The sequence below is a fragment of the Mercenaria mercenaria genome, chromosome 17 (assembly GCF_021730395.1).
Source record: "Mercenaria mercenaria strain notata chromosome 17, MADL_Memer_1, whole genome shotgun sequence".
In the NCBI taxonomy this organism is placed as follows: domain Eukaryota; kingdom Metazoa; phylum Mollusca; class Bivalvia; order Venerida; family Veneridae; genus Mercenaria; species Mercenaria mercenaria.
The window spans coordinates 55,986,776-56,000,075 of NC_069377.1; the positions used below are offsets into that span (position 1 = coordinate 55,986,776).

General features: G+C 33.2%; 2 protein-coding genes across 18 annotated transcripts in view; one reads left to right on the forward strand and one right to left on the reverse strand.

The window, feature by feature from the left end:
• The window catches only part of LOC128550091 (hepatocyte nuclear factor 6-like), a 36,850-nt gene extending 26,612 nt beyond the window's left edge, over window positions 1-10,238 (reverse strand). For 2 of the 17 annotated variants that reach the window (XM_053528232.1, XM_053528231.1), the window contains exons 1-3: window positions 8,891-10,236; window positions 8,221-8,274; window positions 3,859-3,978 (exon numbers count right to left, since the gene is read on the reverse strand). In XM_053528232.1, coding sequence (XP_053384207.1) covers window positions 3,859-3,978; window positions 8,221-8,274; window positions 8,891-10,055 — 1,339 coding nt within the window. In that variant the 5' untranslated portion in view covers window positions 10,056-10,236. Of the gene's footprint in view, window positions 1-3,858; window positions 3,979-8,220; window positions 8,275-8,890 lie in introns of all 17 variants that reach the window. The other 15 variants (XM_053528245.1, XM_053528246.1, XM_053528244.1 and 12 more) reach the window with 10 other exon arrangements.
• A 1,509-nt stretch (window positions 10,239-11,747) lies between these two features.
• LOC128550092 (tRNA (guanine-N(7)-)-methyltransferase non-catalytic subunit wdr4-like) overlaps window positions 11,748-13,300 on the forward strand; it is a 126,807-nt gene continuing 125,254 nt past the window's right edge. Inside the window, exon 1 of the mRNA XM_053528248.1 lies at window positions 11,748-11,901. Coding sequence (XP_053384223.1) covers window positions 11,828-11,901 — 74 coding nt within the window. The 5' untranslated portion in view covers window positions 11,748-11,827. The remainder of the gene's footprint in view (window positions 11,902-13,300) is intronic.

Sequence of the window (13,300 nt, forward strand, 5' to 3'; positions counted from 1 at the left end):
GCTGACTAATTTTAAAAGAAAATTTTCAAAACTTTCTTTGAAGGGTAATACCTGTGCAGAAGAAAAACCCTAAATATCTTCATACTTAAACGACATTTAAAGAAATCTGATATATGAATGCTTTGAAAATTTTGTAGAACTGGTATATTGTTTTCCTTCAATGCAACAAACTGTAATGTCTGTCTGGTGATAAAAAATGTTGTGTAATTTTTTTTTCTTCATCCACGGGTTAAACTGTATTGATAACAAAAGAACACTTGAAAACAGTTGTAACAATCACATAATAAAGCTACTGTTGAACACATATCTTTTTTCTGTAATATATTTACAATAAGTTTGCTTGGCCAATATAAGCCGATTCTTTTACCTAAATTAAAACAAAATTGTATACAATATAGTAACAACACTTCAAAAACAGCGCCAGATTTTCATTAGATTTTCTTCATTAATCTCGGCTTAGGAAATTTTCAATTTACTACCTTTTACCAGCATTAAATTTATTTTGGTACACCAAAGACCGTTAATCGTTAGATTCACCTTAGGTGACACTGAAAAATCAATTTATAAACACCCCCATACTATCATTAATAAAACACTAGATTAATGGAATTCATGTATCAGAAATCAATTCAGAAGGGAAGTGATGTTTCACTGGTTTTTCCGAATTTTGAATTTCTCCGTTTTCATTTCTGCTTACGAAAATGGGTCAAAGAATCAATGTCATCGACTCTTCACAACTTGGATTTTCCCTATTTTTGTCAGATGTAGTATTGGTTTGTTATAATTCTTGTACCCAAATGGGTCAAAGAATCAATGTAATGTATCGACAACTAGTTTTAGTCACAACAACCTGGTCTATAATCAATATGGCAATAAACGTGATCACGATTAAATTGCTCTCAAAAGATTTGCAAATTCAATAATTGTGAATGAATGAAATAAAGCAATACTACTAAGTAGTAGGTATGTTAAAACAATGCCAGTAGCAAATACCACCTAATGTCATATGCTTCCTTCATAAAATATGACACTGGATTTTTGATCTTAGAAACAGAAATACAGGTGTGATTTCTTAGGAAATACAGTAGGCAGTTTAAAGTGATCTTGGTTTAAAACAAAACGAAAACAAAAATATTGAAGTTCATGAAGACAGAAAATGAGTAACACTTAACAATATCACCATAACAACAGAAATAGGGCAACAGCAATTCTGTCTACAAGACACTTCCCCATTTATAGCCTATTATTATCATACAAAAGCAAACTGTCTATAAACTACAATCTAAATAGATCCAGACATTCATTTTATTTTGTTTCTAAATTCTGGGTCTTCCAGATATAACAGGATTCGCAAAGAAAATTATTTTGGAACATTCAATGTTTTGCATTTCAAATTTTTCAAAGAAAATCAACATCAAATCCAACAACAACACTTTTTGTATTGAAAGGTTTCTAAATTATCGCAGGTTTTCAACAAGGGAATGGAATAATCCTCTTTAAATACTGAGAAAAAATTGAATGAAAATCAATTTCCTGTATTTTTTCTATGCAATTTCAACGTGAAAAGCTCCACTGAAATACCTGCAGTTACTCATGCCCGTGTTATATTCTGATCTACAATTGTTATGGAAGCCTACAGCAGCCTGGTCCTTTGAGCTGGTATAATCAGGCTCCACCAGTTTCCTGTCTCGTTAATTATACTGCATGAACAAAGGCTACCTACGCTCATCCATGTAACTTGGCACACTAGGAAAATTACACTTAATGCTAAAACCTTGTAATTACAATATTCATCTTCATTAAACTAACCGTCTTTTTGCACTGACTCACTAGTACTGCAATTTCAACCAAAAAAAATTCCATATATGGGCAAATTATGTTTTTCCTTCATGATTTTTTTAAAACCTAAATAATAAGCTTATGCCACGTAACATTCACAATTCAAAAGGCTTTGTTGTGGAAAAAATCATAATCTTGCCATTATTTCTCAAGTCGCTAATGCGGTGAAAAGTGTTAAATCGCACTGGAATCAGCTTCACATCACCATAGCAACCATTACCTGTGCCTAATACCACTCAATCATGCATAATAACAGGGTAAACAGAAAATTGCTCATTTATATGTCAACTCGAATTGTTTATTCTTGAACCGAAGAAAATCAGGATTTCCTGAATGTTAAGCCCGCTACAGCAGCCCAGACTATTTAGGAATTGATTCTACCCTCAATAATAACAATTAGATCTAAATGTTTCTAGTGTGTTTCCCAGACACAGTTCTCTGAATGTTGTTTTTAAGTTTATTTGCGAGACATTCTTCTTCTATGAACAGATAATTTTCACCACCATTTTCCTGAATTTTAACAATCAGTCTTATCACAGGTATGCAGGAATTATCACTTCATACATAAAATCAGCTAATTTCTTATTTATAGTAAGTATTAGTGTTATCTGTTTGTGCATGCCTAATCAGTAAAGATCCTCGATGAATTAACAATTTTTCAGGTATCCTATAGATACGAAAATTCTATGGGACGACCACCTTGAGCAAGATGAAGTACCCCTATCTTTCAACAATGTATACGGAAAGTGACATTAAAGAAGTAGCCCTTATCTGCGTTCTGCAGGACAGCGTGAATTTGATCCACGTTCCCGTGTTAATACTTCCCTTGCTTGACGACACATGCATCTGGTAAACATGAGCGTAATATTCAACAAATCAACATATGGTTAAGGGCTTAAATCTCTGAGCTGATTACAAAAATTTTCATCAGTATGATTATATTCTGATAGTCTAACATTTGGCTAGGTTTGTTTTAAGTTTTGAGGTGACTAAACAAAGGACTATACGATAAAGCTCCCTGTTTCATGCCAGATCATACTGAAATCTGGACATAAAGCTGAAAAGTCTGCTCTACTCATGTCACTTGTCAGAACATTTGGCTGACAAAATTAACAATGATGGTAAGGTCATTAAAGAAATGTTCATTATTATTGCCATACTGTCTTTTTTTCTCTTTTTTTTATATAAATGAAAGTGATTTATTTCCAAATTTGACAACTCTACATTCATAATTTCTTCCATTTTTAGCAGAATTAATTAATTTTTTTTTTTTTTTTGGTAATTACTCATAAATTCACAGCAGTAGAACTTTAACCAGAAACTTAATAAATGAATAACTCTCCATGCAGGTGAAAATTTTGAAATCTGCCACCTTTCAACAATGGCTGATGAAAAGATTTCAATATTGCCCTTATCAAATAATTACCGTTTATCATTGACAAAATAGTGATAAATGGCCTATAGAAAATTGTGTGTTAGCGTGCGCTACGATACAAGAGCTTCTATAGGAAGACATTTTTACTTAAAGCTGTTTCTTTCAAGTCTTACACAGAGATAGGATTCTAAAAATAAAGCAAGTTGTAGAATTTCATCCGAATGTACATGAAATCGCCCTGATATAGCCTAAGGCCTTGAATGTTCCGCTATTAAATTTTACCATTTATGACAATAACAAAATCACTAAAAATACATAGCTGTAGTCTCCCAAAGGAAATTATGGTAATTTCAATCTAGCTTTAACGCTTGGTATTTTAGTTTATAAATTTAAACAAAACTCGGGTAAGATTTTTAAAACCACCAAAAGAGGGAATTAATTTCTTTATGTGAAAAAAAAGTGAAACCAGTATGTGAAAAAAAAGTGAAGACAGAAGGTAAACAGACCATGAAGAATACCAACACAACACATATTACAAAATATTATCAAAATGCAAATCAAAACTAAACAATGAACAGGAGAAGTAACGTAAATTGAACATAACTAAAATTCTTAACTGAAATAAAAAGAAAATGGTGTCTTACATCCGAGTGTAGATCCATTGGAGACGACTGAGTTAGCTGGGCTGCCCGGGTCACTGTCAATTTCATATTTCACTTCAATTTTCACATCATTTGGAAAGGAACCTCCATCACTCCACCCATCTAAAATTTAGCACGGACACAATAGTTCAAAATTTACACTTTTCTTGAATTTATCAAGCCAGATTTAAAGATATGATCATGCAGCGTTAACCCATCCATTTCTTTTATTTCATATTTTCCTTTAAATATTCCCCAACAAAATCTCTACTTACCAATTCGAAATATAATAATTCAACATAAATTTGAAAGAACTCTAGGTTTCAGAAAAATTAAAGTTAAGTCGGGCAATGAAAACTTCACTGTCAAAGTAGAAATTTAACTAATTGATCATTTATACTAAGTCATTCTGATTCATTTGGAGCCCACTTAAAAGTTTACACAAAAGTAAAAATATATCAAGTTTCACAAAATTCAGAATCATAAAATAAAAATATACAGTTGAGTGAGAGAGAGAAGAACATATACAGAAAAGAGGTTAGTAACTAAAAACAAAACATGGGCTATCTACATAAACAAGCTGTTAATGCATGCAGTATAATTATGTCAAATACAAGCATAAACACATATCATACAAGTGAATTTGGGGAGGGATTCTTTTTTTCTGGGCCAAAGATTTTGTACTACTTTCAAAACACTTCATATTTAAATAAATTTTTGTTAGCTCAAACATGTGTCTTCTATATATACATGTATACAAAAACACCTATACACATTTATTATTCTGCTTTACAACAAATGTAAATCAGCCCCATCCAATTTATGCTTTATTTTTTCTGTATCACAATTTTGCATTTCCTTTCATAGTGTTGCATACAGGGGTTCGATTATCCACAGTTTTCAACATTCTTTCTATGAATTATAAATATCTCAAATTTACTAAAAAATTTGTCTTGAATTGCTTATCTTTTGTGTCTGTCAAAAAAGGCCTGTTTTGTTAAAATTCACATGGTAGATCGTTTCTTTTTAACCTATTCAAAATATTTACGTATTTGGTGTTCCGTCCAAACATGTTTGCTTTATATACTATATCGTATACAAAAGTATACAATAGACCAAAACAGTTTATGAATTGACGGATGAATATTCTTTTAATACAAGTTCAATCATGGCCCTATTTTCTAAAATAAAACCCCATGTGAAAAACTACCTTGTACAAGTCGTAAAACATTTCGAAATTTAAATTTTACACATAAAAACTCTGATCGTTCGAGCGTATCTGTAATTTTGGAGCATTTGGTTTTTTGACGACCATGAATATGACAGACGACACGTGCTGTTTCTACCACTGAGAAATTTAACCCGTATTTTGCTGTCTTGATTCACACAGCATATTTTTTCTTTGTTCTAAAAAGCGTTTCTCCGAAATGTGTCAGAATTTACATAAACAATTCTTATTATTTTTCTAGTATGTGTAATACTCTTTCATACTGTAACTTTATGCTACTAAATAAGAAAAAGGTATACATGAATCAATTCATGTTTTAAATTGAGTGTCATGTAATCATGTGTAATTAAACAGACCCAGATCAAAATCAAACTATGACTGCCAGTCTGTTTTCATGACTGAAAGTTTTGAAATGTACAAAGGACAGCACATTATCAGTAATATCATATCTATGAAAATTTAATTTAACAATGTCGTCCCTAGACTAATTGGTAAATTAAATATAGATGACCCCAGGGGGCTCAGCTGTACAGAAGGGTACAAAGTGGACATGCAAGAAAAAGGTCAAACAGATGTTCTCTTTTGTTACAAGACTGCATGTGACAGTTTTTTGTTGCCTCTGTATATAGAGTTCTATTTCTGTAAAATTATTTTATAATGGAAAGACTGAGGATTTATAAAAATTAACATGATTTGACAACTTTTATCATTTCTTATATGTTAATAATGAATAGTTACCAATAGTTATGTTTTGCTGATATATAAAGTAGAATAGAATAGAATTGTTCTATATATACTGAAAAGAATGAACCATTAAATTTACCATTATAACAGCCACACTATTACCGTTAATAACCCTGTATCTCCACATTAATAATACACGTCTGTCACAACTGCCCCTTGAGCCTTGCGCCGGATGCAATTTTAAGGGTTATGTCCCAAGAAATTTTAGACCAACAACTGCCTTTTCTGTAATTAGCCAGCATCCTTGCCCCATGCAACAAAAACACCCTAACTGCTTTAGTATTCAATTCCAAATGGAACGTTTCTGCAGACAGTCCTAATGTTAAGATATTCTGGTGTGAAATATGTTTAAAGCAGACCTAACTGTGAGATGGGGTAGTTTTATAGCTCAACTTTCCAATTACATTCTATAAAAGGAAAACATGATAAATTCTGTAGTGCAATTTAACTGCACGATAAATCTAACACACAATTAACAAGAAATTCTGCTTGACTATTATCAGTCTATATGCCCTTTATAGAGAGATAATTGCTGGGAAAAAAAGTCATGACAGTCTTTGTTAGTGACAGAGGAGAAAACATGATAATGTTGAAAAATTAATTAACATCCAAATATTGGTTGCTATGGTTCCCAAAGTCACAACACAGTTATATGACACTGGCACATTTTATCATAAAATAAATCTGAATTCACAATGCCAACGCTTTTCTTCAAACAATGAGATGTTGTTCTCTTACAAGTCAGTAATAAAACACAGTTTTCTGTTAAACAGACAATTGTATTAAAGCTGCCAGTAACTGTATGGTGTTTCATCTAACAAATAAAGATCTAAATTAAAATCTGCACTACATGATTTTAATTTTCAGGAAAATTCTTTTTCAAAAAATACATCAATGAAGAAACAGGAATTTCAGAATTAAACCATTCAACCTGATAAATTATAGTAAATAATTTTCAAGACATCATTTTTTTGGTATTTTGCTAAGTCTTTAATCTGAAGACATCTGAGAGAGTTTTATTGACTAACAGCATTAGACACTGTTGTGACCAAAGTTTTATAGTTTTATCAATGACAGAAATGTGAGTCCAATAGTTCAATATTTTGGTTCAATACTACAATTTTCTCCGACCAGTGTGTCCTCACAGCAATCTTTTCTGATATTTCAGAGGCATTATCCATATGATTCTATCAAAGAGTAAGTTAATCATTAACAATGTTACAATGGTGTAAAATAAAGTGCATTCAGAACAGTAAAAATCTCTACAGGGAGTGCTTCAAAATAACAACAGCTTCATTTCAGTTATGCTGGATTATATACTCGAAAAACTAAACCAACGCCAGGAGGGTGGAAAAAATCTCTCCTGAAATCTACTCAAAGCACGAATGTAAGAAGTTTGTGTATATTTTTATCCTGGCATCAACCTGAGGTACATGTGTTCAGTTTTGTTAGAAGACTCATGCCAAGTGCAGGTTTAACCAGACTTACCTTGAAAAACGAGAAGAAACATGTACATTATATAAATGCATCATACAACTGGAGAGAAATTGAGGTATTTAAAAAGCTGGAGTTAATTATGTTCTAGGTAAGACCTGATGCTGCTATGAAGTTTCTCAGTGAAATACATGTGTAAGTAAAACTTCTAAAAGAACTTTGAAGAAAGCCAGCCCCCTAAAAAGTCTTTGTTTCAAGGGGTCTATGCAGCTGACTATATTCAGTAGACAGTACCTAACTTCTTTCTAAAAGAGTCATTTAACTCTTCACTGATGTCCTAGATTTCAGAACTACTTATTATGAATGAGAACCATGTGTTCTTTTTACTAAGAGGGGAAGAGGATTAGACTACGCCCTTGATTTGGGTTAAAATAGATCACTATCTGGGCTAATGGGAATATGAAGTCTTGAGGCTGAGTTAATTTTATGTGAAAGCTGCATGATTTGAAAGAAATTCTCAGTGGTGAAGAGGCCTATAAATGTCCCTACGAATGAAAAAATGCCTGGAGTAGGTCTAACATTCAGTAAATGTACAAAAATTAATTCTAAAAATGGTACTTGTGACCTAGAAGTACTCTGTTTCATTTGAAGGATGATTAATTGGAGCAAGTAACAAAGACATGTTAGATTTAGTAAAGGACTATTATGTTAGTGTTTGGGATAGTGATGTTAGTTCTACTAAATTTCAAGAAATATGTGCTATAGGTACAATGTTAATTAGCATTGCCTCAAACCATGCTGATGTACCAGTTAATATCATTGCATGAAAGACATACATGTTGGGTTAGTAGATCTGACTTCTAGTTTTTACATAAATCAGAAAAGAGATGAATTAGTAACAAAGTGCCCTGGCATAAGTGCCGAGCTAGAGAAAATGTATGGACAGACATAAAACATACTGTATGGGTTGTAGTCCTCACCTTGGCCCTCAGCTTCTTGTGGTTGTAAACAGGCTGTAAACGAAGACAGGAATATATGGTCAATTACTATGTTAATATTCTAGTAGTTTTGATAGCTTCTTTTCTTTATTCACCACTCGCCAAACAATTAAAGTCATCCAATAGGATTATTTTACATATAAACATACTGTCAGCTTTTACTCTTAACATTCTATCTACAGACATTCAATTTACTAATTCCAGAGACATATATACATAATGTACAACATTTGAATAAAGTTATATACTGCCCTTCAATCTATTTATAATGAGTCTGGTCAAGTTTTTAAACATAGCGTCTTACTGTTGATAAATGTACATGTTTATACAGCAAAACTGAAAGCAGCAGCACCGTACAGCCTGCATCTAACATACATTGAAAAAAAAAACAAGGTCTAGAGCTGCAACTAAACAGAACAATGTACACACTAAATGAAAATCGGACAAAAATCTGAAAACGTATGACCAGTCTTGTGTACCGCCGTACATGATTAGAAAATAAAATATCACCATTTACGAGTACAGACTGCAGTTCATTGTCTAACATTTCAAATACTTTAAATATGGAATGAAATAGTCATATGATATAATGATAAAAATAGTCAAAAAGAGTAGAAACTTGATGAGTGACCTTGATTACCTGCCAGTCGCAGGGCAGACATACGCTGGAATTCTGGTTCCTGCAACCACTTCCACATCCGTCGGAATGTTTCTCGCCCTGACTTTAGCTTACTCCATGGCTTTGGATTTCTCAACAGATCACTTAGAGTTCCTTGACTTCTACACAGCACTCTCTGTGCAAACACAGCCTGTGGTATACTGTATCTTTTAAGTTCACTGCTAATCCTTTGTGCAAGTTCTTTAGTGTTTATTTCTTCAACTTCTTTTCCATTTTGATCCAGCCCCTGATGCTGAGGGCTTCCACTGTGCATGCTATGTGGGGAGGTACTTTCCATACCCGTTGAAGGGCTGAGATGAAGCCCATTTGCACTCTGCATCATTGGAATAGGTGAATCACACTGTTTAATTTTCATGGGTGAATGTATACGGGACGGTGCTGATATAAGATTCTGCTGATACGGATCGTAAGCTGTAGAATGATTTGGTGACAAAATTGGTTTCATTTCAACTCCTGATTTTGGTGATGGTACACCATTTTGTCCAACATTGTAAGTAGTATAACCAACACCAATTGACTGATTAGAATATCCATTAACTTGTCCAACCATGGAAACCATGGGTAATGACACTGGTGTCATAGTGTTCATCATTTTGTCGTAACTGTATGTATTTAAATTCATAACGTTATCCATTCCAGGTAATCCATTAATTGCGTTATTCATGAGCTGAAAGTTGTTCTGATTCTGAAGAAATTTATCCGACACTGTAGAAATTGGTGGTAGAGGTTGAAGCGGCGTAAGTGTAGCATAGTTGTTCGGGCTGTAACTCGGACTAATCCTTCCATTCAAAGTCTGGTATGTCAGATCCCCCATCTGAGATCGGTACTCATGTGAGTCAATCATACTGACTGGAATAACTATGTCCGAACGCGTTATAGAAGCAGGGGAGTCAATCTCCCCGCTCGTTAATTCCGAACTAGGTAACTCTCCACTAGGTGTTGACTCGCCAACACCTGGACTAACACTGGCACTATCAACACTACTAGGGTCCACAAATTCCTGTTTAGGTGTAACTGTGAACTCGTCTTCACTGACGGTCTGACTCGAAGTGATCGGTGTTGTCGAGGAATCGTTAATTTGTTGATCGGTTAGTTCACCCATGTTTTCCATCGTCATTCTACAATCAACAAGCGATCGAACAACAAAGAATGATAAACTGTCAAATGTAGTAACCTTTGGTAGCGAATTCTGGTTGGTTATTTCGATCCAAAGGGGCTATTACGTACGATTAGAACTCTGTAGATAACCGATTCGGCCAACCTCCATGTTTAGACAGCTGTGACCTGCGCGAAAACGCACTGCGCATCGCATAATTAATGTTATTGAGCATGCGCAATCCAGTTTCAAACAACATGAAAGGAACCGGTAGCCACATGTTCATACTTCGCGAAAACAATCTCCGACTTTGAAACTGAAGTGAATTTATGATATGAAAATGTACAATTGATGTGCATGAATTCACTGAAATGAAAATAGTCATTTTCATGTTTTAACTAACATTTTTTCACAAGGCTTTCACAATTTCAATCATTTATATGACAAATTGAGCACCTTGCTACTAATTAACTGGTGTTAATTAATCAGTTATACATTAAAAGTCTCTTTAATTCATTATCTTTGAAATTATTTATTTTTTGAAAGAAAAGAGTGTACATGAAAAAGGAAGAATGCGAGATTAATATATATATTTTCATTATAATAATTTAATTGTAACAAAAGCCGTATTTATATACTTTGGCAATCATATCTTTTTATTACAAAAATACAACGGATCGAAAAGTTATTTGATAAACTGTAATTAATTTATAGATTTAATCTCGATCATTAAAAATAGACTTGAGACTGAATATCATGTCAAAATCAATGCCCGGATCATCATAAATATATAGGTACATACACATACATACATCTGAAATCTTACAATAAATAATTATCATGTAGGCCTACGACATATATATATATGTATATATATTGTTTCTCTGTATTTTAAAGAACGGGTTAATTTTCCGTGGAATACTTCATTCCTTGACATTTTTTTCTCCTAACAATGAATACATTAAATCTGTACTTAGTTTGTTGTGACAAAATGAAACGCCGGACCAGGAGAAAGGAGTTCAGATTTGACAATATTGTTTGACTTCAAACTTCATCAGCTTGGACATGTTAACAGTTGTAACCGTTAGGTATTGTTCACACCTCTGTGTCGAGTGGAGTCCACATCATGTATGTCAGGTGTCCTCATTAACGAACAATGCGGCACGCGCCACTGTGTAAAGATCACAACATCTGTTTGTATATTTAATTGGCCTTTAACCCCGCCCCCTAGCACCTTCTGCATTCCCGCAGGGAGGTGATAATGCAATCTACTTAGCTATTGTTATCACAATGTACACAAGTTTCTCTGTAGTTTTGCAATTTCTAACGGTTGATGTAATTATACATCTGTTCGATAATTTCTACGGACATTTGTTGCTTTTGTAGCGGTCATTAAGGTTGCAAATGAAGCTTAATCAATATTTAATAATAAAATCAGAAATGTTTGAGCTAAGTGGCATAAAGCCCATTTACTGTTATTCAATAAATATTTTAATTGTCTGTCGCCAAAGGTCTCCTGCCCGTTCCTCTGCTGGGCTTGACCATACTTTTGCGTTACAGTACATGTTTCAGGTTGAGTTATTTGTCTTTCTTTAACTTGAATTATTTTAACCGCTTCCATCAAATCAAAATTTACTTTAACAGAATCATTACAAGATCCATTTCTTTTAAATCATTACCGTTTCTTAATCTGATGAAAACAAATCAGATCAGAAGGTATCTTGAGGTGCATATCATCTGAACATGATTTTTATTCAAACTTTTTTTTCAACGACTGCATTGGCATTTTCAAGATGGCGGCGATCAGACGAAATCGCGAAACTTTGGTGTTTTTGAGTGGTGACAGATTTATTGCAGCAACAAAGTGGTATATTTTGGTTTCTTTTGATGTACTTTTAGATTAGACATTGTGCTATATGACCATTATGTTCCGACATAATGACAGTGTTTATTTTCTCAGAAAACATCGAACAATTCAATGTAAACAAACTTTTTCACGATAAATAGATGTCACACGTGTTTTCACAGTTTATTGGTAGGCGTGCAAAGTTGATTGCTGGATCGATCATACTTGATCGATTTTCACCTTGAGTGACATGCCTTCAAGTATCATGAGAATATGAAAAAATCCATTGACTCCTCCCCAGAGACTATCCCACAAGATAGATTTCTGTGGGAATATATGCAATATAGTATTGATAGGTTATCAAAGAGCGTTTGATGCATATTTCAATCAGAATGTTTTGTTTTAAGATAGATTATGTTTGTTGGCTAATTAGGCATGCTTAATATGTCTTAATTTTGACACTGCAGTATTACAGCACACAACTTACTTTATATCCACCTAGCCCATTAAACAAACAGATAAATATATATCCTTATATTTTTAACCTTTTCCATTTTTTTTTCTGTTATTTGTTGCTAGATAATTATTTTCACTGTTTGTCACATATGTATGCTTGCCTGATAGCATTACAGGATAATAAATAATAAAACTATGATTAAAGCAGACTTAAGCAGTTATCAACATTGATATTTTTATAGAGCTGCCATTGTCAGTCATGATGTTAGTGTATTGCTAATATGAAATTTGGCGCTGCCTATCTGACGGGAAAACCTAGTCATACTGATTCTTTCTTCTTTTCTGCATTAATTGTTCTTTCTGATATTTTCAGTTTTGACAGTAAGCCTGGTGGTTTTGCTCTTGTTATAAAAATTAACAAAGGAAAATGTTTTAAAATGTTTTGTTTAAATGAACGTAGATCTAATTATTTCTTTAAATGTGTCAAGACTAGACAGACAATGGAAAATAGTGTTCATGAGTTACAGATAATAGTGATATTTGAGTGCACAGAATCTAGTCCAAAAATGCACCCATACTGGTACTGATGATGAACTCGGACAGAAAATGACCTGTACCTGTAACTTTCTTATTTCTGCAAATTGTTATCAGTCGTTGATATCAAAATTATGCTTAACATTTGCTGAAAACTTTACATAATTCAAATCTATATTTAGTAAGCAAACTCACACGAAGTGAGGGCCTGAAAGGGGTATGTAAAATGGGGACTGATAAATTCGACCACTTTGTCATTTACAAAATTTTCCTCATAGCATTATATTGTAATGTTTACATTTTATGGAACAAGAAGTATATTTTACAGCAGAGTTTGTGTTATTGACATTCCAGCTCTTGTGTGACTTTTATTCGAGACATTAAATAATAAGAAATTATTATAAATTTGGTGAAAATTTTGTAATTTAGG